At 33.4% G+C, this 26,503-nt stretch overlaps 3 protein-coding genes and 1 long non-coding RNA gene across 4 annotated transcripts; 1 reads left to right on the forward strand and 3 right to left on the reverse strand.

Moving 5' to 3' along the window:
• Positions 1–1,006: 1,006 nt before the first annotated feature.
• Positions 1,007–3,590, reverse strand: LOC108369199 (uncharacterized). The gene is made up of 3 exons (XM_017624236.1): positions 3,102–3,590; positions 2,267–3,045; positions 1,007–1,268 (listed from the first exon to the last, which is right to left on the reverse strand). The coding sequence occupies exons 1-3, from the start codon at positions 3,184–3,186 to the stop codon at positions 1,119–1,121; spliced, it is 1,014 nt and encodes a 337-aa protein (XP_017479725.1). The 5' UTR covers positions 3,187–3,590; the 3' UTR covers positions 1,007–1,118.
• Positions 3,591–5,364: 1,774 nt separating this feature from the next.
• LOC108369204 (uncharacterized) lies at positions 5,365–6,342 on the forward strand. The gene is made up of 2 exons (XR_001848467.1): positions 5,365–5,511; positions 5,572–6,342. It is a non-coding gene; the product is annotated as an uncharacterized LOC108369204 (long non-coding RNA).
• Positions 6,343–11,759: 5,417 nt separating this feature from the next.
• Positions 11,760–15,977, reverse strand: LOC108369201 (solute carrier family 25 member 35-like). Its single transcript, XM_017624238.1, has 4 exons — positions 15,183–15,977; positions 14,918–15,093; positions 14,421–14,556; positions 11,760–13,412 (listed from the first exon to the last, which is right to left on the reverse strand). The coding sequence occupies exons 1-4, from the start codon at positions 15,252–15,254 to the stop codon at positions 12,882–12,884; spliced, it is 915 nt and encodes a 304-aa protein (XP_017479727.1). The 5' UTR covers positions 15,255–15,977; the 3' UTR covers positions 11,760–12,881.
• A 335-nt stretch (positions 15,978–16,312) lies between these two features.
• Positions 16,313–18,914, reverse strand: LOC108369200 (solute carrier family 25 member 35-like). The gene is made up of 4 exons (XM_017624237.1): positions 18,539–18,914; positions 18,104–18,279; positions 17,914–18,049; positions 16,313–17,248 (listed from the first exon to the last, which is right to left on the reverse strand). Exons 1-4 carry the CDS (start codon positions 18,608–18,610, stop codon positions 16,712–16,714), a joined length of 921 nt encoding a protein of 306 aa, XP_017479726.1. The 5' UTR covers positions 18,611–18,914; the 3' UTR covers positions 16,313–16,711.
• Between the last annotated feature and the right edge of the window lie 7,589 nt (positions 18,915–26,503).

The following is a 26,503-nucleotide window of genomic DNA, read 5'->3' on the forward strand; positions in this document are numbered from 1 at the left end:
CCATGTGAACAATTATTTCCAAAACATGTAAAGCAAAACAAAAATATTTTTAAGCAATCTGGTTTTATATCGCCTATTAAGTATATTATGGGAACGGTTTTGCAATTAATTTCCCAATAAATTTCAACGAAAGCCACTTTAAGTTCAAATTGAGTTTAAATTTCCAATAGAGAACAAATAACTAGTCGTTGAAACATGGAAATACTTTTATGTCCTTATCAAATGTTCAATTTGCAGCACGGAAGACAAGGACAGAGTCTTACTTATACTATCAGCTAACAAATTTTATTTTATTTTTCTTTTTGTGCGTAACATATTAACACTTGTTTGTCTTTTTAGTGAACGACCTTTTAACAGGTACAGCTAACACATGTGCATTCGTAACAGTTATCATATGTTTATGTATGTAATATCTACCAATATCTTTTTATTTGTTCATCTTGTGTTGAAATCTCCGAAAACCTTCTATTTACAATGAATAATTGGCTATCTAAATAATTGTTGCATATGTACGTAAATCTCTTTTAATATCATTTTTACTGAAGAGTACTTCTTTGGTATACAATTAGATTCATATCGATATTAAAATGGTTGAGTTTACTTTTTCTGTAAGTCTGTATATTACTTGATTTATAATTGAATAGTTTGTATTTTCAAAGGCAGTTACAATTTTCAACATACTATAAAGTCTACTGGTGAGGAAAACACGAAACAAATTTATATGGTTGAGCTTTTAGACAATTTAAAAGATACGTTTCTTAACGTTTTTACATGCATATACATATGTACAAACATAAATAATCATACACACATTTGTTGGGACTAACAAACATTAACAAAAAATATATATGTATATAAACAAATAATAGCAATATTACATCACGGATTGTAAAAACAAAAAAATATATATATAAATGCTTTGGCAGCACAGTACAATACATGTAGTTATACGTATATCCATTTGTATGCATATACGCAGTTATAACTAGTAGCATGCTGCTGGCACATTATTTACACACAACTGTTCATTAACTTATAAAATTTGCTCATTCACATTTGATTAGTACAAAAGAGATTCCTTAAATATAGATATACATAAAACCAGTACAATTGGCCGCTTATCTATCGGGAAATAGTGATTCATAGCTTGGTGGTAAATCTTTTGGTGTTTGTGGTTGTTGGCGTTGATTATCTAGTTCATGTCCAATGTTTGTGGTAATAGCATCACTAAAAGATGGCGCAATTGGTAACTCAATAACCGGGGTATCCTGAAATTTAAAGATTTTATGTAAACAAGTAATTTTTAAGCAAAAAACAAAACCGACTTCAATTCTCATATAAAAATTTAAGATTGTCGTTAATTTCTTCACTATCCAATTATCGTATCTAAACTAAATTAGTATGGGACCACCCTTGAATTATCGAAACATATCGAACATACATCAAAAAAATAATAAATATTCCGACGAACTGATAACCTCCTGCCTTTTTGAAGTCGGTTAAAAAGCAAACGTGCATATTGTGTATAATAGCGTATATACATACATATCCGCGATTAAAAGTACAAAACCGCGTATCAAGATAATGCAAAAGCGCGTATGTGAGGTTGCATAAATTATTTTCTATAGACTAAAAACACTCATATTTCAAAATGGCTGTCTTTTTTATAAAGCAATCGCTTTTCTGGATGGTTTATTTCAGGACGAATGAATAAGGATTGAGCCAAGAGTTTGTGTAAGCAAATACAAATTTTGGCAGCAAAAGTCAGTTACGCGGTTTGGCAGAATGACGATACGCGGTTTTGTACTTTAAGCGACGATATGGACATATGTACATAAGTATGTATGTATTTACATATCGCACACCGTTTTCAAAAGGGTCACAACTCAAATTAAAACGTTTGTCAGAAAATGCGTAAAACTATTTCTTAGCACATGATAATTAAATGGGCAAGGGCGATTTTACCTTTACTTTTTTTTTAACAAATTATAACAAAAATTTGCTCCAGCTTTTGCTGAAAGGAAAATAAAAGCTCTGCGTACATTTTTATCGCATAATCTCAAAAATGCCAAGTTTTGAGTTGTGACTCTTTTAAAGGCGGTGTGCGATATATGCGCATATGTATGCATTTTCAAATCACGGTTGTTCGAATTTTGAAAAGTCACGTATACAAGAAGGCGTGAATACTCTTATCCAACTGAAATATGTATTTATGTACTCTCGTACTCACAAAGTTAATAATGAATCATTATTAATAAATACTCACTATTTGCCCTCTACGTAGTGCAGCCGCAGACGCTTCATGTGCATGCTGTTGCACTGTTATGCAGTTCCAATATTTCCAACAAACCCATACGCAAAACCCTACACCAAGCATTGTGAAAATTAACGACGTAAGTGCTGAAAGTGCTACATTTGTAGTATCCATTTCGTCCGGGGTGATGCCATCGTGAAAACAGGAAATCTCATCCCGACACGGATACATGCAATTCGTTATATTATCACGTACAAAATGTCTGGAAATGCATGAGTATTGATCCTTAGGGTCGCACAAAAAATCGCCAGTATATTTGCACTCGGAATGCGCTGTCAGCACCATGCGCAGTTCTAATGGTTCCCTGATCGAATGACGTCGATCAATGTAAATGTGAATGCTAACTTCACGATCCCGCTGATCGAATATTAACCGTCCCGCTGGACCATCTATGGCTATTTCGTTGCATATCTTTTCGGATGGTGGACGATTCCCGCCAACGAATTGTATGTAATCAAGACAAGTATTTGTCACTGGGTCGCGCCGAAATTTGAGACGCGTAATGACGGTGTATATACCGCGGGGTGGTCGTTCAGATGTTTGCACTCGAAAGTGGCAATCATATTTCAGTTTGTTGGAAGAATAAAACCCAGGTAATGTAGTATTCCACACCTGTGTAATGGTGGCTGCTGAATCGCGGTCTTCAGTAAGCGTAAATGCGGGGTGACCTCGAAAGGGCGTTTGCAGTGTTAAGAGAAACTTGTCAGCGCACAAGTAATCCTTTAGCATAACTAAATTTTGAAGTTGTTTAAAAAGAGATTAGTTTAATAAACACAAGGTTACTCACTATTTCGATATCCATCACTTAAATGGCATGTGCTAAGAAGCATCAATGCTAAAAGCTGTGTACAAAGTTGTGGATTTGTTTTCATCTTGTGAGCGCCCGCACTGCACTCAAGGCCGAGACACTTTTAGCTTTATAAAAAAGGTGAAAGCAGCAGTTACGGAATATCGCACTGATTGAGTTAACAGTTGAGTATGAATTAATTAGACTAATTATTTATTTCTTTTTTATTTTATCAAGATATTTTGCACCACCGAGTCGTTCTACTTTCACAAATGCCAGCAGTTTTTATCGTTGCAATTCCCTTTTGTTTACTACGTGCATGCTAATATGGGATGCCAACTCACATCTACAATTTTGATGGCAAATATTGCTAAAGAGAGGAATCCAGGAGTTTAACTTGAATTTTTATTAAGCTGCCTTTACATGAGGCAATTTTTCGATAGGCGATAATTACTTGCTGTCTACTTTGAGGTAAGCGATTTTTGAATCACCATTTACACGAGCGATTTTTCGTAATCAATATTGAATTCGCTGTCAAATTTCGGAAATAAAGTATACTATTCTGTTCCTGTTTCACGTGAAAAAGCTGTCAAATTGCTAATAAAGTTTCTTTCTATGAAATAAATACGAAATTCCACGGCATTTCCTCAACAAAGTAGTATTCTGTTCACACTGTGAAACAGCTTGCAGCATTTTAAAATACACATCGGACCGATAGGATACAAAATTGCGCTGATTGATGTGAAATTCGGAAGAGTAACGTGAATAGCAAGCAGATTCGCCGGTGGAGAGAGCTAAGAGATATGTGTCAATATAGAGCATGTCAGACTTGACAAATTTCCAACTTTTCCACGCAATTCGCTTTCAAATTGAGAAATAAATTTTATTTACATGTGTGAAAAGCCAGAAAGACCTTTCTGTCACTTTTCGGAAATCAGTTTCAGAAATGAATGTTGCAAAGTGTGACGGCAACTCAAAGCGCGCAAATCGATTTCGGAAGTATATTTCATTTTGCTCGTGCTGCACCAGCAATCTGCAATTCGCCTTTAAAGCCCTGTATGCAGCTCTCACGAAAACGGTCAAGAAAAAATTACCATTAGGGAATAAAAAACCGCTTTCGAAAGATACTTTATATGCAAGGTGTAACTGCTCATGCAACTGCTTTCTGAAAAGCTTTTCTCTGAACGCTTTTAAATTTTTTGCTGAAACATAAATAAACTGTCCAAAATTGCTTTGCCGTTTGCATGTATAAATTCCATATCCATACATGTGTTTATATATAAATTCCAAGTTAATAGGTTTTTAAAAACAATAACTCTTCTGAGCTACTAATATTATTTTAAACGGTACGGTTCGGTTATTTGTAAAATATGTTTGGCTTATTGCGTCCAAAAGCGTGGGCAGGATAAAAAAGGTCTTTAATAAAAACATGCGTAAAATATTGCTCCGGTCCCTGCTCCGCAACATCATGAACGAACGACACAAGATCACGCAAGAACGAAAGAGTGCAAAAAGTCGATTTTTTGAGAGGGTTCCACGCCATCTTTTTTCACTGGTAAAGCTTAGTATCCAGCTCTTAAGAAAACGGTCAAGAAAAAATTGCCATTATTTCGCGTGTGTGTCCAAGGAATTTTGACATTTTTTATACCTCACAGCCTGTTGCCTCACTCTTTCCTCAAGAAATAATAGGTTCATTCCTTATCTTTTTGGACTAAAATCTGAAAAGTGTCAAAATGCGCTCACTAAAAGAGAATAACAGGAAAAGTAAAGGAACGCAAAAAACCAAATTTTTAGTCCAAATAATGGCAACAACAAAACTAACGTCAAATAAAAACAGAAATGTATGTACAAAACACATTCACACAAGCACAAGCACAATAAACACTTGCTATATCAATTATTTTTTGCCTCCTTCCAATTTCAATTCATTTCTTNCAAAGCAAAGAAAACAACGAAAATCAAAATTAAACAAAGTTAAATAAAAAAATTAAGTAAATTATGTCGAGCAAAAATGATACTTCTCAAAAACGCGAATATGTTGTAGATTTCGGACCTTGGGTGGTAGATGTGGTAGATGGCCAAAAAAGTGGACGATCTACCACAATGTGGTAGAGCTCCGATCACTGGTGCTAACGTCGGTTGGGTTGTATTTTTGCTTCATGTCGCAACATGTCGATCCGAATTGTTATGCATCACTGGAAATTAAATTATAACTAAATAAGTGTTGTGTGGCAACGCCTATATGTTGTCAGCAAACTTCATTTTCAAAACGTCATTTTTTGTTTACGTTCCTATTCGTAGCAGAAGCAGATTGCAAAAAATTTGCCAATTTCTAACATTTTGTGCATTTGTTAAAAGGTGAACAAAAATATTTACAATAATCAACCAAAACTTGAAAATATATTACACGGTAAGATAATAACAAATACATTGTAAATACTTACATAAAAACTATTCTGCTTTCGTCCAGTTTCGCCCTGTGTACAATTATTAGCGTCAAATTCTTTTCCAATACGGCAAGAGATTTTTTGCACCACACATTTACAATGACTGAGGCAAAAAAGAATGCGCTTACTGCTGCTTATCGTGCACACAAATCCCTGCAATTGGAGTTAACCGACTTCGAGGATAATACGGCATTTGCTGCACACTTGGTCGAGCAACTGCGACGTCTCCCTACCGACAGTCGCGTAAACGCTATGGCCGGCATTTTAGCCATACTGAATCGTTTTGTACGCGTGCAAGGAGAAACTCAGTAAGCATGTTGTAAAGAGGTTGCAACGCCTGTTTATCAACCACACGTTGTGTACCTTAAAGGATATCCCAATAGTGTGGCGGTAGCGGCGCATGCGACTATTGCTAAGTGGAATGTCTTGCTAAAAGCAATTCATTTAGAGGTGGTTCCTAATGTGCGATTATACATTTTGTTTCGTGTTATGTTTTCTCGAAAGAAAAACAGTTGCGTATGTGCTGTTCTTTCCATCCCTATTTTCTTCGATAAATCTTTATTAAAATACAAATGCAGTTGGTATTCGAGGATGACAGAAGAAAATCTGTAGTTAGCATGATTTATTGATTCATCACAAACTTTCATACATATATTTTTGTTTTACATACATTAAAATGCATCGAAAATAAAATGTAATAAGTATTTAATTTAGTATATATGTAAAGGATCATTTTCAAAAAAAACATGCGTTTCAAATAAACACTGGTTTGTGTTCTGTTTAAAATAGCGTAATGATAAAATTTCTTGTTATTTAGGGAAGGGGATATTGACATTGAACTGAGCGCCATGACATGGAAAATTTCGTATATTAGATATGGATAAACTTTTACCTATTCAGACTAGACCCTGGAGTACCCAGATTTTCCCGCGATATCAACCACCTCCACGTGCAGGCTCAACCCAACCCACTTTAGTTTGGAATTTAGTTTTTTTTTAGTTTATGGAATTCTGAGTATCAATTTTGAGTAAATTAGATCCTTAAATTTCGAAGTATCGAAGTTTCAAGCATTTCTGAAATTTACCGTTATAAACGTATTTTTTTGCAAAAGAATTATTGCAAACGTAAATTTTGAATAAATTAGCTGCAGTCTTTATTGACTAATCGAAGATTTCGTATTTCCCTAAAATATCTTTATATGGGTTCTGGGCGTGGTTATTGTCCGATTTTTTAGCCGTTTGTTATGATTTTCCAAGACCAACAACTGTGCCAAGTTTGGGAGAAATTGGTGAAACGATTGCCAAGATATATACATACATGTAATCTTTTTTCACCTAAAAATCATTGTAAATATGAATTTTGAGTGCATAAGCTTCAGTAGTTACTAAAATATTGTAGTTTTCGTATTTTTGAAAACTACCGTTATATGGGAGGTAGTCGTGGTTATCGTCCGATTTTGATTATTTTCAATACCATCCGTCCTACGCTGAAAGGAAGTACAAGTTTCGTTAAAATATCTAAATTTTTGCTCGAGTTATCGTGTGCACAGGCGGAAAGACGGACGGACGGACAGACAGTCACCGCTTGATAGATTTATTTTTTTCATTCTAATCATTTGTGTATACATTTTTCTATGGGCCTGTTCGAGGCGCGTAATAAAGACTTTTCGCTGGAATCGCCTATTTACCGACCCTTGATTGCGATTTTATTGTAAGCGACGAAAGGTAAATTTTTCAGGAGATGTTTTTTTAGTTCTCCCTTAAAGAGTATAAAAATTTATTTGGATTTAAAAGGACAACAATATTATTGAATGATAGCTTTCTAATGGCACTATCTATTTTTTGCATACCATACTTTATTATGGAAAAATGGCGCTTATGATATTTTTCCTGCTCATGCTGAGAGGAAAGTTATCAAATAATTGGCGCTTGCGATAGTTTTTATGTTGTATAATCTATTTATAAACGAAGGATGTTCATAAGTAAGGATTATTTAAAAAAAGTGAATTTTAGGGCCCCTTGTGGTCCGCCACTGTAGGTATTTATTTTAAATAACAAAACTTATTTTATTTTCTGTTGTACACAATTTGAGAAAAGTTTGAATAATAAAAATTTTCTATTTGATTGACGAACCACAAAAATCACATAAATCTAAAATTTCCAAAATTACAAAGTTGAAATGAACACAGTACAATAAAAGGTAATAACACAAATACAGACCCTACAGCCACTGACTCGAATCGAAGAAAAACAGTTCAGTAATATAGGTTTAGAAAAAGGGTTCTCTAGAAAAAAGTATGCGCAATAAAGTGTAAAAACACGAAATTTTTAAATGCATTCAACAATTTTTCGCTTTATTTATAAAACATGTTAATAATTTTAAACACATTCAATTATAAATCAATGAAACGAAGATTTTTCACTTTTTTCTTGAATTTTTTAATTGTTTTAGAACTTTGTCAATTGAAAAAGTAATATCTTTGTGAATATTCATAGATGCTAGACCGTTGAGCCTTTCTTGACTTGTTGTATTTCTGAAGTAGGTTATAGCATGATACAAATATAGTAAGGTAGAACCGCTGAGAGTTACTTTTAAAATTCTTGACGTTTCCGAACATTTTAATTTTTAAATTGACTCACAAACTCACACACACATTTTCATTTTCAATATCAAGCAACAAAAATTTCGAACAATTTCAATTTTTTATTTTCAATTTTATATGATTTTAAAATGCTGGCAAACTTCAAAAAAAAAATCACGGCCGACAAAATGAGAGAACGGTNATAGCATGATACAAATATAGTAAGGTAGAACCGCTGAGAGTTACTTTTAAAATTCTTGACGTTTCCGAACATTTTAATTTTTAAATTGACTCACAAACTCACACACACATTTTCATTTTCAATATCAAGCAACAAAAATTTCGAACAATTTCAATTTTTTATTTTCAATTTTATATGATTTTAAAATGCTGGCAAACTTCAAAAAAAAAATCACGGCCGACAAAATGAGAGAACGGTTCTACCTTGCTATGTTTTTATCATGGGTTTTAGTCATTAGATTATGCATGATTATGTATTAGTATGGGACCACCACATACATAAAAAAAAATTCCGACGAATTGATAACCTTCTTCTTTTTGTGAAGTCGGTTAAAAAACCGCTAACGCAGTCTCAAAAAAACACTATTATCAAAAATCAACGCAATTTTTTAGCCGGTTGAAACTCGCACCTAATCAGACTACAACTCAATGGGCTACAAAACTGCATACTCGCAAATTTTCTAGAAATTCTAAATAAAAACTTGAAAATTGTGATGAAAATTTTTGGAATTTTTGTGAACTTCACATAAAGTGTGAAACTTTGACTTATATGGTTTATATTGGCTGCATTTATTTATTCATTCTGAATGTTTGGAATAAACTTTTTTGTTTACTTATTCTTTAGAACGTTCCTGATGATATGTTAACGTATATTTCAATCGCATTCTGTTTATTCTGGTTGTGAAATGGGATTATCCGGAATATATAAAGAAACGCAGCCATTATAAAATCTATCTATATATATAAAATTCAAATTATGTATGTACCTATAGACACACTTGGCTCCTAAACGAATAAGCCGATCGTAACCAAATTTTACACACGCACTGGATATCTTCCAGGGATGGTCACAGGGTAAAAAATATTTTGATATATAAAGGGGGCGTGGCCCCAAAACGTGGACCCGGGTAACCTTAGGATGTATTTGTTTAATATGGGTATCAAATTAAAGCTGTTCATGANTTTGTAAATGAGGCCATAAGAGCTTAGGGGGAGAGTTACAACACAAAAATACATTTAAGGCGCAGCGAAGCACGCCGGGTAATTGCTAGTGAACTATATTTTCGTAAATAATTAATGCAAAAATTTGTCTTTAAAATAATTGTGAATAATATATTACAACAAGGTGTACACTTTCATTTGTCGCCTCGTGTTACATACCGGCATAATTATCTGCATAAACAAATTCATACAAACGCAAATAGGCTCGTACTTTTCGCTGCGCAACCAACTTTCTTTACTTGGGTGTGCCGCCATCTTGTGGTTTGGCACTGCAGCGACCAACATTCATTTTCTTATTCAAAACTTTTGCACTTACATTTTGCAAGAGCACATATTCAACCAAAACACCTCGTTATACTGCATTCACTCTTATTAAAACACTTGCGCACTTATTTTGATTCACAAATTGACTCGAATCATTTTCTCCCCGAAACCAAATCCTAAGCGAACGAACAACTAATTCAATCGACAGCCTTAATACGACTGAGGAAACGGAACCGTTGGCGATAGGAACACAGAGAGGAAAGCGTGAATTTTCACTGGTACCAAATTTTGTAGGACGGTTTTCAAAAATTATTTAGCCATAACACAAACCAATTGGCTCCATTTAATTCATAGGTTGGCAAAAAAAAATTGTCACACAAATTATGATTGCATGTACATATACATATATGTTTGTGCATATATACAAACATAAGTACATACATATGCTTAAAATCCCAGTTTCATTAATTATTTTCAATTTCAAGTATTACTTTTAATTCAAAACGTATATATATATACATTTTCGTGCTTGAATAAATGATTGAAAATCTCGGCGCATGTATCTTCCTGTGTTTGCAAAATCTGCGTTGCGTTGCGTTGGTTGGTGTCAACGCTGCTAATAATGGGAAATCGAACAAGGGAAAATAATTATTTTAACATTAGTTTCCTTTCTCTCTATGTTCCTATGATCAGCAGTTCCGTATCCTCAGTTCTACTTAAATCGTCGGTTGGATAAAGTGCTCGAGCGCTCGGTTTTTCGATTAAAGTGAAAAGTTTTTATAAATCTATGATAAAAGTTAAATATTTAATGTGCATATATGTGCTTTGTAGTAATTTCAATAATTATATATAATTCATTATTTGTGTTGTGAAAAGTGTTAGCATTGAAGTGCTTGTAAGTCATTGAAGTTAAATTTTACAAAATGGTGGCGCTGCCTAGAAATAAAAGGCAATCGCGCAGCAAAAGATGTGAAAACGAGTGCCAGTAAATTGAGTGCATTTAGTAGTATGTATTTGTATGTATGTAAATATATATGCATATACATACATATGTATAATTGATGGTCCTTCGCATGTCGATAGTTATGCTGTTGCGCCGAATTGCATGTACAATTTTGTTCGAAAGAAATGGTGAGTCATGTGATATTTTTTCATTTTATCAAAGTATGTTCATATTTTTTATTTGCCCTTAATTTCGATTCGTCACTTCATCAGTCGGTTAAAGTCGGGGCTCGGTTCGCTTAACTAGAAATTTCATTTTCGAAAATTATTAATTAATATTAGCCGTCATCGATTCGCCATCAGTTAGCGAGTGGCGAAACGAACGAACTCAATGAGGTACAACCAAACTCGCTATCGTCTATCCATGCTAGCTAACTTTTTTGTTGCTTTCGCATGCAAAATTCTTCTTTAAGCGACCGGAACTCAAACATAGCGAGCGAGAAGTGGCGAATCGATGACGGCTATTAATTATCGCATTCGCAACCGCGGAGCTTCCGCCTTAATTTTAATGTTGTTGTTGTTGTTGTAGCAGCATACAAATTCCCCAAAGACTTTTTGGGGAGTGTTGCTGGAGTGACAGTCCTTGGCCAGATATATATCTGGGTCGTTCCGGTTACGTAGACCCGACTGTCGTGGGAACGCCTTAATTTTAATATTCGCATTCGCTTTCGCATTCGCAATAATCAATGCGGATCTTTTGCGAATGCGAATATTGGAAGGACCGAAAATAACAGTTATTTTTTTTTTACGAATTAAACTTGGTCTAATATTTTTATTCCGAAATAAAAGTTCTTTCCGGATAATAAACAAACCGCTTATCAAAATTAAATAAGTTTGGTATCAAATGAAGGAGAGCTTAAATAGCTTTAAAACTGAAATGTCTAAACGAGCAAAGCCTCCTATTGAAAAATATTTAAATAAAAAATGTTAATTAGTATAGAACAAACCTTGGATCAGGTATATGAATTTTTTAGTATTAAATTATATAAAAAAAAATTTATATATATAAATAGCGGCGGTTAGTTTTTTCTATTTAAAAGCTATTTCAGTCCTCTTTCATATGATACATTTTTTTTTTAAATTTACTCGTAAAAAAATAACTGTTATTTTCGGTCTCTGGAACATTATGCAAGTGCACTGATAAAATTTATATCTGGCCGGTCACAGAAGAAAGGATTAAATATGTTAATTTCTGCACGAACAAGGTTGCTTATAGGGAATTTACATGATTCAATTTTCACAGGCGATTAGTTGAATCAAAAGTTGGACGAAAGTAGGCAGCTGGCCAACTTCATAGAAAACGATTAGTTGAAAGGCCATTTACACCAGGCAACTGCCGCATTCAACTAAAAGCTGCCTGTAAAATCGCCTCATGTAAATTCCCTAATACGATAAAATTGTTGGAACTCAAATTGGAAATAAAGCAAACGATACAATTCATTTTGCATTTTTTACGTAACGGTAAATATTCAAAGTCTGTGACGTAGGACGTTGTAACTAATATTTGTAACCTATTTGCAGCAAAAAAAAAAATGTTTTCGATAATTTGTCGCTTACGATAAAATTGCAATTAGGGGTCGATATATTGTACATTTAATAAGATGGAGAATTATTTCAAAATTTCAACTTTGTGGGGAAACGCAATCAAATTTTTTTCAATACATTCAATTGGTTTACAAAACGACAGATGGAAAAACGCATACCTTCGCCATTTTTGGTGTATTTATCAGTTTGTTAGACAGAGAATTTTCTCCTTATCGAGCTTATTAATTGTATTTGCCATTTTTTTTAAGTTTGACGTTATTTGTTCATTTATTTGGTTTTTGAAAAATGCTTCGAGTTCAACGTCATTATCGTGTTTCGACCGCCACAACCCTACGGTGAGTCTAACAACTTCCTCTGGGAAGACATATCATAAGTTTTTTATGAGACTTAGCTCTACATATGACCCTCATGTAATTGACATAGCAAAATATGTGGTTATCGTGTACGCATGATATTCTAGGTTTTTGCCTAACACGAAACATTCAAAGGTTAATAAAATCAACCCAATAACTCAAAATTGCTAAATTTGCACATTCATACTTCTGGCATAAGGGGGACGATATTAAATCAAAATTTTTCATGAATTCCTAAAATCTACACCATAACGTATTTATTTGAAAATAAAATTAACTTAAAATTAACGTAAATGTCATACAAACATCTTATAAGCACCCTATACGCATAAAAGAAACAGGAACACTACAACAAAATTTTATATTTATTTTTTAAAGCTAAAAGCTCATCGAAGAATAATAAGACCAGTGTTGAGTGTGGAGCCAGCCGCAAGTAGCTTGCCCAAAAGCCTTTGTATAGACCGTATATACCCTCGCTGCGTGCAACTTTCAAAAAACAATCCAACCAACCACTATATAATAAGCCCTTGCCATTTGCATCCAAACCCTGATTGTAGAGCCGCGTTGTTATAACATCTGGCGGTGTAATGGCCAAAGTTACAATACAACCAGCTAAGAAACCACCACAAAGCGAATTCATTGTGGGTTGTACGACTAGATTGTACTCGCGCAGCAGTGCTTTCGACTTGCCAAATGTGGCAATTTGTGCACCAGAACCAATAGAAGCGCGTGGTATGGAAGCTAGAGAGCCGCGCCATAAGCCAGCAATGCCACCTTGCCGATAAATACGTTGTATGGCATTGAGCATGCCAGTGTGATGATGCTGATAACCAACAGCAATTTGTTTTGGAGCTCGTGACTGTAGTTGTGTCTTTATCTGCGTAAAAAGGAAGACACAACACAACATTAGTGGAAATTATAAGTAATTAATTAAACGTATTTAGTTAGATATGATATCTTAAGCTACTACAACTTATAAAAATTTACCTAGCAATTGTAAACTAAGTATCTACTAAGTACGTACCTATTATGTTTAATTTAAAGTCATCAACAGTATGGCATATTTCAGATAAATATTTGATGACGAACGACGGTTTTGCAAGCACCGCCAACAATGAAAGAACAAACAATCGCTAATTGACATATAAAATATATAACTACAGATGTATGTGTGCATATACATATTTCCATACAATTATACATAGGTACATATATACTGCGTTTCATAACTATACCACTAACTTAAGCTGCTCTTTAATCGCCATACAGGTGGTTCTGCAATTCATATCCGAGTGAATTTCAACCTATGCCAATTTTAATTCAAAGTGAATTTGACTCAAAAGTGAATTGCAGACCTGCCTGATGAAATCCTAATTAAATATTCATAGGGTTTTCAAACGCGTGCCGCCCCAGCTAAAAAATTCCGTTATAAAACATATTCAGCCTTATCATGAGATAAATTTTCCCCGAACGTATTTAGTTAAATATGATATCTTAAGTAATGAAATACATACATATCATCGTTTAAAGTACAAAACCGCGTATCGTCATTCTGCAAAACCGCATAACTGACATTTGCTGCCACAAATTGGATTTGCGCAAACAAGCTCTTACCTCAATGCGTATCCATTCGTCCTGAAATATACTAGCCAAAAATGCGATTGTTTTATAAAAAAATAGAACCATTTTCAAATATGAGCGTTTTTACTCTCTAGAAAATAGTTTATGCAACCTCACCCACGCGGTTTTGTATTCTGTTGATACGCGGTTTTGTACTTTAAACACGATATGTACATCATTTTGATGCATTTCCTTATCTATATACAATGTATATAATACATATGTACTATAGGTTAGATATTTAAGAGCTGGGTAATATACGGACCATAAAAAACGGACTGGAGCAGTAGGCGCCAACTGCACCTCCAAGTGCACCCCAAAAGAGGCCCAAACCAAACGATTCAACCCCATCTTTCGTGCGTGTCCACTGCTTGTTGACTGCTGTATTATATATACCCAAACTGGAAATACAAATAATGCTTTAAAATGTAATTTTTTTATGAAAAGTTATTATTAAAGAGTGTATCGGGAATACACAATTTTTGCTTTCGGAACCTCGTACCAGGAGCTTAATTGATTAAAGATAAATTGTGCTAGAGAGGAGCCTATCGAGACGCTTTTTTTCTGGTAATATGAGAAAGAAGGATCTATAAATGCGGTCTCTTACTGAAAGGTTCACTTAAATAATGCTAAAAGTGCCTGTCTGTTGCTATTACCGTTTCGATTCTAGTAATGTATTTTAAGCTGTACCTAATTTTTATTTTTATTTTTAGGTGGCCTACTCTAACTCTCAAGGCTTCAAATCTAAAAATCATTACGTACCGTACTCCATTCATAATAAACTGAAAGTACATTGCTGGCACAAGGCCTTTCTGTAGTCCGACCCAGCCATCATTTCTAACAACTGTTGTAAAGGCATGCAAAATCCCTTTATAGGGAACAGCGTATGTGCCGCGCGCTGCTAATTCTCCTTGCAGTTGAATGCGTGTCTTAATCACCTCATAAAACAAAGTAATAATTTAGTATAACAAAACGTTGGTATGATGCATGTGTGTGTTTGTGAAGTGAAAATGTTATTATTGCTTACCTCAAGCGGATTTGTAAAGAATAAAGCACCCGTGGATGATAAACCGCCAATCACAAAATCAGCAAAATTCATACTGAATATTGAAAGTATTTTGCCGATTACTTATTTAAGTACTTTTTGTGTTACTTAATCCTCGATAAGCAATTTCTTTAGCTATTGCCGGTAAGATGTTGATACAACTCCATTACTTGACAATTTGTGTTGTTCAAGCAAGACAAATTTATATATCAGCTTCCCTGCTGGAGTATACAGCTTTTATTATATAGTGGCGACTTAACATTCGTCGCTTTTTTGATACACTCTAGTAAGGCACTGCTTATCAACAATTTTGTCACTACTTATCTAACTACGTCATTGTTAGTTTTTAGTGATGAACCGGAAGAGAACTTAATGCTGAACATATGTTTACAGTGGAGGCGAAAAAATGTATAAATGTTTTGGCCTACTTGGCGTATAAGTAACATGCGTTGATATGATTATTATACATACATACATATGTACATATGAATGCTTATGCATGTGCACTTGTTTTTTATTAATAGCATTTACATATTATTACAAAAAAAAAAAATCATGTAGGCCGAATCCTTTCATATGTAAAAAATATGTTTAAATACGGTAAATGCAACCCTGCAAGTTTTATACGTTTGCTTGTCTTTGCCTCCGTTGTTTAGAATTTTCAGCCAAAAAAGCGTTTGTGCAACAGATTGTCTATTAAACATCCACATATGTACATACATATGTATGCATAAGTGCATATATGTCTGTATGCATGTATATCGGTCATATACATACAAAATGTAAGATACAAATATTTTATCTTAGATTTTATTTTCTAATTTAATTTTTTTTTTAATTTCAACCCATTTTACTTAATTTTAAATTAAATATTTTCAATCTATTCATTTTTTATTTTATTTTAATTTTATTTAACGTACATTTTTGTCATTTACCTTTTTTATTCAGGGTTATCGTAGTGCGATTTTTCATGAAATCTACGAAAATCCTATCACTGAATCCGAATAGCTACGAATGCAGCTTTTACTTTGAACACACACGTTCGTAGCAATTCGATTCAATGATCGCATTTTCGTAAATTTCACGAAAAAATCGGACTACGATGGATTCTGTGTTAGCCCCCATTATGTTTTATAATTATGTATATTATTTCTATTTGAATTAATCCCCGATTCGTTCGAGCGATCATCTGGTTATTTTTTTTTAATTTTTATTCGCGTTTGAAGATGCTACTTTAGTTACGTGCAGGTTGAAAGAGAACACCTATAACCAATTACTTCTTTGTGATGCTTGAACATACAGTATATATTTACTTTATTATATTCAAAAGGCACTTTTGCATTATTTAAACAATTAACGAGACAGTATAACAACTTTTATAATTTATACAACAAATCTTTTGTAACAAAAAAATAAAAGGGTGGCTTGAACTTAATTGTACGTAAAAATGTACACATGCATCTAAAAAATAGCACTCATAAATATACATATCATTTCCTAAAAAAATTATCCTAAATGAGCTTTAAATTTAAATATTTGTTTTTAATGGCTAGCAATTCATCAAAGAACAGCAGTACTAGTGTAGAATGTGGTGCAATTCGCAGATAATTGGGCCAAAAGCCTTTATATAAACCGCTCAGACCCTCGTTGCGCACGATCTTTGCAATACAATCCAACCAGCCATTGTAATAGATACCCTTTCCGCTTGCGTCAACGCCCTGATTATACAGCCGCGTTGTTATCACATCTGGTGGCGTTATAGCCAATGACATAATAGAACCGGCAATACCGCCAGCACAAAACGAATTCAAAGTCGGTTGTGTTACCCAGCCATTTTCGCGTAAAATTGTTTTTGTCTTGCCAAAAGTTGCAATTTGTGCACCTGAACCCAAAGCTGCACGTGGTACAGCAGCCATTGATCCACGCCATAACCCAGTTATGCCGCCTTGAGTGTAGATTTGATGTAAAGCTTGAAAAGTGCCAGTGTGTTCATGTTGATAGCCTACTGCTATGGCCTTAGCTGCTTGTGATTGCAATTGGGTTTTTATCTAAAATATTACACAATGATGTTTAAAAGAAATTTTCGAGAAAATCATTCTTTATGAAATTTTGCATGCATATATTCATTCATACATACATCTGTACGTATGTACGTAGTTACCGAGTCGGCAAAATGAGGAGCGTTTCTAAACAAACGCCTTCAGGAAGGAATTTTTTAATAGGACCAACTCTTTAGAAGCTTTATTCAGGGCTATAACTGAGACCATCGTTGTCGTGAATTCTATTCTTCCGATAGCACTGCCTTTCGAAAGCCGACCTGAAGGTGTTTCCAAATCAACCAAAGTCAAATAAAATGAAAAAACTACAGTAGACGCATGGGTGTGTGTCATGTAGGTACTTTGTTCCCTTCTAAAGGAAGCTTAAGGCCTAGAAACACTGGCCATTCCATACAAAATGAAAAAGAAGTAAGGAATCGAGCACGGAAGGCCTACCACATCAAAAGATCCGAAATGGGTGCTCCCAGAGGGCTTCTCATTTTATAATTTTGCCGACTGGGTACTTTTAAAAGAACTCATACATATTCTTATCATATAACAAATGGATTGTTTTGTTTTAGATAGTGTATACATATATACGTACATACATATATACACATATGTACGAGCATAATAAATCCGTTTCATAAATGTAAGCACCAAAAGCAAAATTTTACCAGGAAAAATGGACTTGAAAAATATGTGCCGACACAGCCACCTAATGCACCCCAAAATAAGCCCAGGGAAACTGATATATCACCATTCTTACTGTGCATCCATTTCTTTTCCATCGCCAAGTTGTAAAGGCCTAATCTATAATTATCTTTAATATAAGAAAATATTTACTTAGTAATAAACACAACTTACCTAAAAGAATTTAGTATAAATTGGAAGTATAACGCCGGCACCAATCCCTTTTGCAGACCGGTTAATCCTTCATTGCGACCTACAACAATAAAGGCGCGAATTACGCCTTTGTAAGGTTCCACGTAAGTCCCACGTGCTGCCAGTTCACCTTGAAGCTGAATACGCGTTTTGATCACCTATGACAGAAAACAATATTCAAGCGATTACAGTGATATTAAAGGCGGATTCGTCGTTCTAGTTCTGAACTAAAGCGATAAATCCGCCTTAATTCAATATTTAAGCCATACTATGGTGAAATAGTACACAGCGTATTTTTGTGTCGTTTTTTATATTTGCATAAATATGTATTTATGAACACACATACCTACATATGGCATAACTTGTTATATCTAAAGTAAAACATCAAAATTGCAAAGGAATTCTCTTTGAACTAACCTCAATTGGATTTGTGAAGAAAGTTGCACCGACGGAGGCGGAACCGCCTATGATAAAGTCGGAAACATTCATCCTAAATTTTTTGAACCGGCAATTATTGCCGGAACGTGTGTTTCCAATTAGACCCTTTTAAGTAACTTGTCGCGGAGTTCAAGTGCTGGTTATTTACATGCTTACTATTGACGAAGACATTTCTACTCTTGGTGGCCCATTGACCTGCTCCCGTTGAGGTAGATTTGTTTTCTACACTTAACTCTAAAATTCCTCCACCTAAGTTTTTTCAATACAATTAAATTGTGATGAAATAAATTATCAGCTGTTTGTAGAAGCGGCGAGCGCCTGCCAGCTGATTGGATTGGTGATAATTGATTGAAAGCCGCAAGCATGTTAGCGCCATCTATGGTACACTGCTTTTCGAATGTCGAATTGGTTTTACACTTCGCTAAATCCGAATAACTCGAAAACGTTATTCTCCTTTTGTTCGTCCCTTATTCGAAATTTCGTTAGCGAAAATGAACACCGACGACCGATAATTCGGAAAAACAGGGGAAATGTATGTGTTAATGTGGGGAAATGCTTGTGTTAATTAGGAATTTTATTGGAGATAAGCCCCTCTTAACGGAAATTTTAATTACATATGTATGTAAATATGTATGTTTGCACTTTATAAATATATGGGATGTTCCATACCGAAACGGACGGGGTTCACACTTCGTGTGCTTGATTGGTTTCAAATTTTTAGAGTTGATGCATAAACATAAATAATAAATAAATATGAAATTTGAGCTTGATTAATACATTTTATAAAACTTTACAGCACAAAAACAAAAACCTGCTCTAATTTTTTTAAATTTTGTTTGAAAACGGTTTAGCGCATTTTCTTACAAAATAAAAAAAGTGCAAAAAGTAGTCAGCATAAAAAACATTAAAAATCAACGCAATTTTACAGTAGCTTAAAACTTGCTAAAATTTAATGGGCTACAAACGTCCATACTCAAAAAAATAATAATTTAAAAATTTGTAAGTTTGTAATGAACTCATTTTACTCAACTTCGGTGTAAAAAAAAGTGCATAACTCAATTTATTTAGAGCGCACCCCATAATACTATACTTAAATATTGCGCAATACTCAGATCTACCATTGTGATTTTTTTCAATTTTTTTTTTAGATGGCATATTTTCAAAAACTTTTGTTTTTAACAAAAAATGTGTATGTGAAAAATTTTTGAATAAAACATTTTTTTTTAATATTTCTTTTCATAGAGAATTTTGATGTGTGTATGTGTGTTTTTTTTTCAAACTTTTTCATCGCCCCGTTATCGAAATATTTGGAAAACTATTAAATCGATTTGTTTTTGTTTTTTGCTGTCAAGGTTTTTTAAAATGTATAATCGGGACTTTCATATTTGTACAGATTAAATCCCGATCTTCGGTGTTTTCTTCATTAATTTAATAAGAGTCTCCCTGTACTCTGGCCCAAAAACAATTTTTCGTACAAACGTGGCAGCCCTTTCGTTATAAAATAGGCATAAAATATAAGGGAGCCATAAACTTATCGTTTTATTCTGTCAAACTGGTTCTCTCGCTATATTGCAGTCTGTCATTCTTGTCTTAAGGTTTTTATAATTATATGCTAATTTCTTTTATGAAACCATTCTACCTGGAATTTAGTGAATTATAAAGAATAATACTATCTATTATTATTATTATTATTATTATTATTATTATTATTACTATTGTTCCTAAATAATTTTATTGCCACTTTTTGAAAATGGGAACCATTGTCGAACATTCTAAATGTTCAAACTGAAGTTTTTTTAATACGCTTTAGCTTGACACCCGTATTTTCATATTTCAAATAGTTTGCGTAATAGTTTATTAAATTCGACTTTTTAAACAGGCGGCAACCCTCTTTAAAAGTAGTTTCTAGCTAAAACCTTCTTAAATAACCTTCGTCTGACATTTAGGGGATTCACAAGACGTGTTAACCGTCGTAAAATCTTAAGCTTAACACTTGTTTATGTAAAATAGCGGTTAAAATGGTTGGGGAGTTGTCTAATTATATATTCTTTATCAGTTTAAAAGAATTTCGGTTTAGTTAGAAATCCCCTAAAACCATTTTAATTAAAAAAGATGTTAACCTTAAGATTTTACGACGGTTAACACGTCTTGTGAATCCCCTAATTGGGACACATATTTTAACTAACTGATGAATGATTTTCTAAACATGTGGCAACCCCCCGAATATAGTTCAGAAACAAAGATTTGTCAAACTCAATTCGATTGATACCATATTTTAATAACTCATTAAACTTATTAAATCATTTGAATTTAACTTTTTAAAAGGGTGGCAACCCTCTATAAATACCGCAAACATTTTCTTAGTGTTAAAGCTAAAGATTTCTTAACACACTTTTGTTTCGAATATTTTAATATTTCATTGTGTATAAGTTAACAGAAGTCGACTTTCGACTTTCGACAGGTGGCAACCCTATTCAAAATATTTACAAACTACATATTACCTTCTTAAACTTTTTTCGTCTGCGCCCATATGGTGATACATACATATTTCTATTACCGTATTCCCTTAATTTTCAAACAGAATTAAATTTTTTAAACGGGTGGCACCGCTCCTACAATAAATTTAAGAAACAAAGCTTTTTAAACCCATTTCGATTGATACCCATTTCGTAATAATTGGTTTAACATTTTATATAACTTGACCTTAATTTTGTTAAAAGCTGGCAACTTTTTTCGAAAAAGTAAATCCTTATTCTTTGATGGTATGTATGTGTGTACATTTGAAAATCAAAAAACGCTAAACTAAAAATGTTCAATTAATTTGCCTCAGGGTGACGACTTACTTGACAGCCTGTCAAAGGCAATGTAAGTGCAGCACCTACAAATGCACCTACAAATATATATCTGTTCGTATGGAGGAATAGTAGCTTATGTCGAAAGGCTGGCTTTAGTGTAATGCAGCATTCACAGCATACGATTGCGAATGAGTCACTACCGCCGCACAGAGTATCAATTCCATATTCTAGAAAAGATTAATTACATAATTTTATGTCGCCAAATTTCAAAACAACGTCAAGTATATTTTTAGAAATGCCTGATAAAGACGAAACAATAACAACTAAAAAATTCAAATCAAAGTGTATGGCGGGACGGGGTTTGATTTGGAAAATTACCGAGCGCAATAATATTTAAACTTGTATATTTGAAACTGAATCTCAATGTTTATTTTGTCGGTGTTATGTGATTTATGCAACAATTACTAAAATACGATTTTGGTCTTATTTGCTTGGGTAAATATGTTCTTTTTAATGAATATACATTTTTGGGATTTTAGTAAACTAGCACTGAGTATTTCATGTTACTTAAAACGATGTTAACTTAAAGTTATTTTTAGCAATTTATTAATTTCATTAGACCCGCAAACTCGTTATCCGCCACTATTCGATAAAGTTTGTATCTCAGTTTATTTGCCACTCCTCTTAGATTTTAAACAACATAATTTTAGCTGCTGGAAAGTGCAGGTTTTGATGACATTTTCATTTTTCTGGCCTACTGGGAATTTCATTTTCTTCGAGTAATTCATTTGCATTTTATCTCGACCGCGACAAATTTTTATATTTTTGCTTTGAATAGAGAAAGCCTGATACCTTTCCAATGGTATCCCATTTTTGTAAATAGAGTAAGAAATGTTGAACTTATAACGGAATTTTGCTGACCCAACTTGACTTTTTTAACGATATTTTCCACGCCCATAATTAAAAAAAATATATATTTATTTTTAAGTCCATTTCTGTCAGTTTATAATTCTAAATATCAATTTTGGGCATTTTAGCCTTTGTAGTTAGTTAAATATTTCAGTTTTTGCATTTTTAAAAATTGCAGCTATATAATAGGGTGGCGTGACAGTAACTATAAATTACCAATTTTTTGTAAAAAGCTTCGCCTATCTTATAATGCAATCTTGTGCAAAATTTCATTAACCTATCTTCAATAGTTTTCGAATTACAGAATTAAAAGCAGCTAGATGGGTCAAATCTTACACTGTCCGCCGAGCCGTTGAAAAACTTTTGGAAAATAAGCGTGCAAGAAATAGTTCCGATATCTACTAGCAAGTCAATATTGAATATTCTTATTAAGTCCCATCAAAAAATTCCTTGTCGTTTAAAGAATAAAGGGAATGCCGCATTATACGAAAGCCAGCTTTGTACATACATATATATATACGTAAAAATATTTTAGCAAAAAATTAAATACACAAATTATTGTAAAATATGTCATTTACATCCGCCATCACTAGCGTGCGCGTGTGAGACTAAAAAGTGAAAGTAAAAGAGTACATTTATTGTACATATGTAAGTATTTATGAATATCGCACTACTATGTGTATCATACATATACATACATATATGTATGCATATATACTCTATATGTATATTGGCTTGTGCATGAGTTTTTGTTGTAAAGTTTTTGCATAAAAATATTCTTATGAGCGCTAAAATCTATGTACATATGTATATTTGTGTACCAGCGACATCATATGTCACTTGCAGCGTCAAATGCTCCAATAAATTTTTGTAAAAAAATATTTCTATATTTAAAACACTTTTACAAATATCCTTAAAAAAAATTGTACACATGTGCATATAGTGTGTATGTACATATATATATGTCTTTTACAATGGGCTACTAAAACGCAACGAAAAACCTGAAAATTGTCAATTAAGGAGGTGCCCAAAAATGTTTGATTTTTCATACATTTTTTTAACGTATGCTTTGGACAAATTTTTAGCTACTTTAATACGTACATATATATGTATTTTTTGTATGTATGTTGTGGGCTAACTTTGGACCATGTGAACCAGGGTTGAGTTTTATAATTTTGTACCAAATCGCCAACAAAAATTTACTAATTTAGCAGAAAAAGTACCAGCATTTAAAAGAACACACGTACATAGTTATATGTTTTTAAATTAGATAAAATTCTCTATATAAAAATTATTTGCTGAAATTTAAAACACATAAACAAAACATGATATAAAAAGTGGCGCAACGAAGATGGAAGGCATATTTATGTACATGTGGATAGTTTAAAAAGGCCATCAAAATCCTAAGTTTCCAATACAAATGAAAAATTAATAGGTATATCAAGTTAAACCAAAAATTTTAGAACAAAATACCAGTTTTGTATTTAATGGAATCGAAGTTATGTTATTTTAGTGTGCTTCAACTAATTGCCATATACAATTTTTCGACTGTACCATATTTTCCCCTAAAATATAGCGAAATAGATAAAAATTTTGAAATGTTTTGGCCGAATTATTCAGTTGTTGGTTGATGAGAAAAAAGGACATCCGACGTTGGACATCGATGCTGACATTATTATCGGTGCAAATACTGGTTGCCAAGTAAACGAAATTCTATACCCTCCCGAACTTATAACTGTTAACTGTGACGTGGGTGCCAAGGCGCGAATGCGCTGATTTTCCTCATTTACCACCAGACCCACGCGCTTTGATTCTCTATCTAATTCCGAGACGTATTTAAGAACAGACGTAGACCTTGTTTTTACCAATGATATCGATGGCATGGGCCAGCAAATGTACGCTCTTCCGACGTTTTCATATTCTGTAGCTTGTAAAAACAATTTTTTTTTAATTCATGTGTTCATGCAAAATTCTCGTTGAACTATGTATGTAAATATGTATCTAATAAACATACAAATACATAAAAATTATCTACAGATGTGTATAATCTGGTAATCAGATCAGTGGGTAACGCTGCCGTGGTTTTTATCAAAAATTCTTTCATCATTTAGACTAATTTAGTCAAATTGCGCACTCAAATAATTAATTTCATTTTCATAAATCAAATAACTGTTACACATATCTACATATTTATGTACGTATAAGTACACATATGTACATATAAGCGAATAAATGTGAATGCATGTACATTAGGGTGCCTCATCAAAAAAAGTTGCGGGCTTTCGACGGGTTTTATAAAATTTAGGAGTCTTAAGATACTATTAAGATTTACGTAAGCCGTACCGATTTTAAAATACCTTCAAAAATAGATTTTTTTTATAAATAATAATTTTTATAAATAACTTTTTTTCAATTGACTCAAAACAAAGGAATTTATCTAGGTATTTCTCAGGTAAATCTAAATATTTTTTTAAAATAATTTGGCGGATGTCTTGAAATATAATACATTTTATAATTCCGATCGGAAAAAATTACCGATTTTTTTTTTGTACGTAACCACTAACACAAGTGTGTGTGTAGGTTGGTGTACGCCCTGCTTTGAAAGACTAATTAAATGTCACTCATACGTCCGGTATACCGCAAACACAAAACACATCCAATAGCACCGAACGTACCGCACGATATACATATGTATGTACATAGCAAAGCAAATCATTAGTGGTGAGACACACACACACCAAACGAAATTGTTGCAATATTATTGTATTAAATTGCAATTAAGCTACATGAAATTGTAAAACTGAAAATTCAAATGGAAGTCAAATTTCATTGCAATCAGTCAGCGCGTGTGGCACTCATAGGATGTGACTAGCGGGTATGGAGTCTGGTGTGTGGTGACTGGGGCGGCTGATGGCATATTTAATATTGGTTGCATACTTATTATTTCCGCAAAGATTTATTACATTTGAAAGTGCTGTTGTCTTAGCAACGACTTTAGATACTTCAGTGCTGTTGATGGTGTCGTCTTTACAACAATGCTGCTGCAAATAATGTTACTGCTGCTACTAACTGTGTACAAACCATGCGGAATTGGCTTTGCATCATTTCGCGGTTAAATGTGTTGCATGCTTGGGCGAACGTTTGTAGGTGCATATTCATATGCATCTCCCCATATGAACATAGATACATACATATGTACATATGTGTATATGATGCCAATTGCGGTTGTTTGCACACGACTTATGCTGCAAATTGCAAATTAACTCAGTACATAGCTTTTATGCTCGTGTGGCATCAGTCGCATTAGTTGCCTGCGAAACACGTGCGCTTCAGCTCACTTACTAAAGTTGGTGTTTATTAGATTGCATTCCATGCCTATATGCAGCAATTGCATATTGTGAGTTAATTTTGCAGATACTTATGAAAAATGCAAATGTCCGACTTTTTTCGCACCAGCTCGCTTAAAAAATTGGTTAAAAATAATAAAAACAATTAATTTTTTTTGTGACATAATTGGCCGTTTGGCTGGTTTTGTGCACTAAAACTGTTTTTGATTTTGTCGTTTAATTGTTTTTAGTTTAAACAGCCTTATTTAAAAAAAAAAAATAGGCCCTTGGAAAGCGGTTTAAAAATTGGTTAAAAATAATTTTTTTTTTTTTTGTTGCATAATTTGCCGTTTGAATTGTTTTGTGCATTAAAACTGTTTTTGATTTCGTCGTTTAATTGTGAAAAGAAAGCTTCTTCATTTTTTTGAATTTTAACCCTGGTGATTATTGTTTGTTTAAATTTCAAAGTGGTACATAAAGAAAGCGGGTTTTCTTTTCTATTATCCTTTTCTTCTAAAAATAATTGAACATTGAAAAAAAATTAAATTGGAAAACAATTTTTTTTTTATTAAAAAAAATTATTGTTTCTAAAGTAAACTAGCTCATCTTAGAACGGCAAAAAAACGGAAAATTTTGGCATAAAGCCTAGTCTTTTGTCGTTGAGTTTGGAGGGCTGCTTCGCTAAATTTATATAAAGTTGGCAAAACACCATATATCTAAAAAAATACCAGAGCGTCAAAATTATTTTCTCCACGACTAATTAACGGCAAAAAACCGGCAAATTCATGGGTATATGTGACATTTTTTTCTTGATGTTGTTTATACACATATCTGAAATATAGTGAAGATTGGTCTACCGGAAAGCCCACCAGCTACAAAAAATCTAGCTGCAAATGTTAAATATGCTCTGATTT

The sequence above is a fragment of the Rhagoletis zephyria genome, unplaced genomic scaffold, assembly GCF_001687245.7.
Source record: "Rhagoletis zephyria isolate East Lansing unplaced genomic scaffold, Rhagoletis_zephyria_1.1 Rzeph_scaffold_03539, whole genome shotgun sequence".
NCBI lineage: Eukaryota > Metazoa > Arthropoda > Insecta > Diptera > Tephritidae > Rhagoletis > Rhagoletis zephyria.

Coding starts and splice junctions, on each gene's coding strand:
- LOC108369199 (XM_017624236.1), bottom strand. CDS start 3,186: ATGAAAACAAATCCACAACTTTGTACACAGCTTTTAGCATTGATGCTT. Junction 3,046..3,101: donor AAGTGATGGATATCGAAATA/GTGAGTAACCTT, acceptor TTCAAAATTTAG/TTATGCTAAAGGATTACTTG. Junction 1,269..2,266: donor CACTACGTAGAGGGCAAATA/GTGAGTATTTAT, acceptor TTTAAATTTCAG/GATACCCCGGTTATTGAGTT.
- LOC108369201 (XM_017624238.1), bottom strand. CDS start 15,254: ATGAATTTTGCTGATTTTGTGATTGGCGGTTTATCATCCACGGGTGCT. Junction 14,557..14,917: donor TTTATTATGAATGGAGTACG/GTACGTAATGAT, acceptor TTGTATTTCCAG/TTTGGGTATATATAATACAG. Junction 13,413..14,420: donor GCTCCAGTCCGTTTTTTATG/GTCCGTATATTA, acceptor CTTTTTACGCAG/ATAAAGACACAACTACAGTC.
- LOC108369200 (XM_017624237.1), bottom strand. CDS start 18,610: ATGAATGTTTCCGACTTTATCATAGGCGGTTCCGCCTCCGTCGGTGCA. Junction 18,280..18,538: donor TCTTCACAAATCCAATTGAG/GTTAGTTCAAAG, acceptor TTTCTGTCATAG/GTGATCAAAACGCGTATTCA. Junction 18,050..18,103: donor TTTATACTAAATTCTTTTAG/GTAAGTTGTGTT, acceptor AGATAATTATAG/ATTAGGCCTTTACAACTTGG.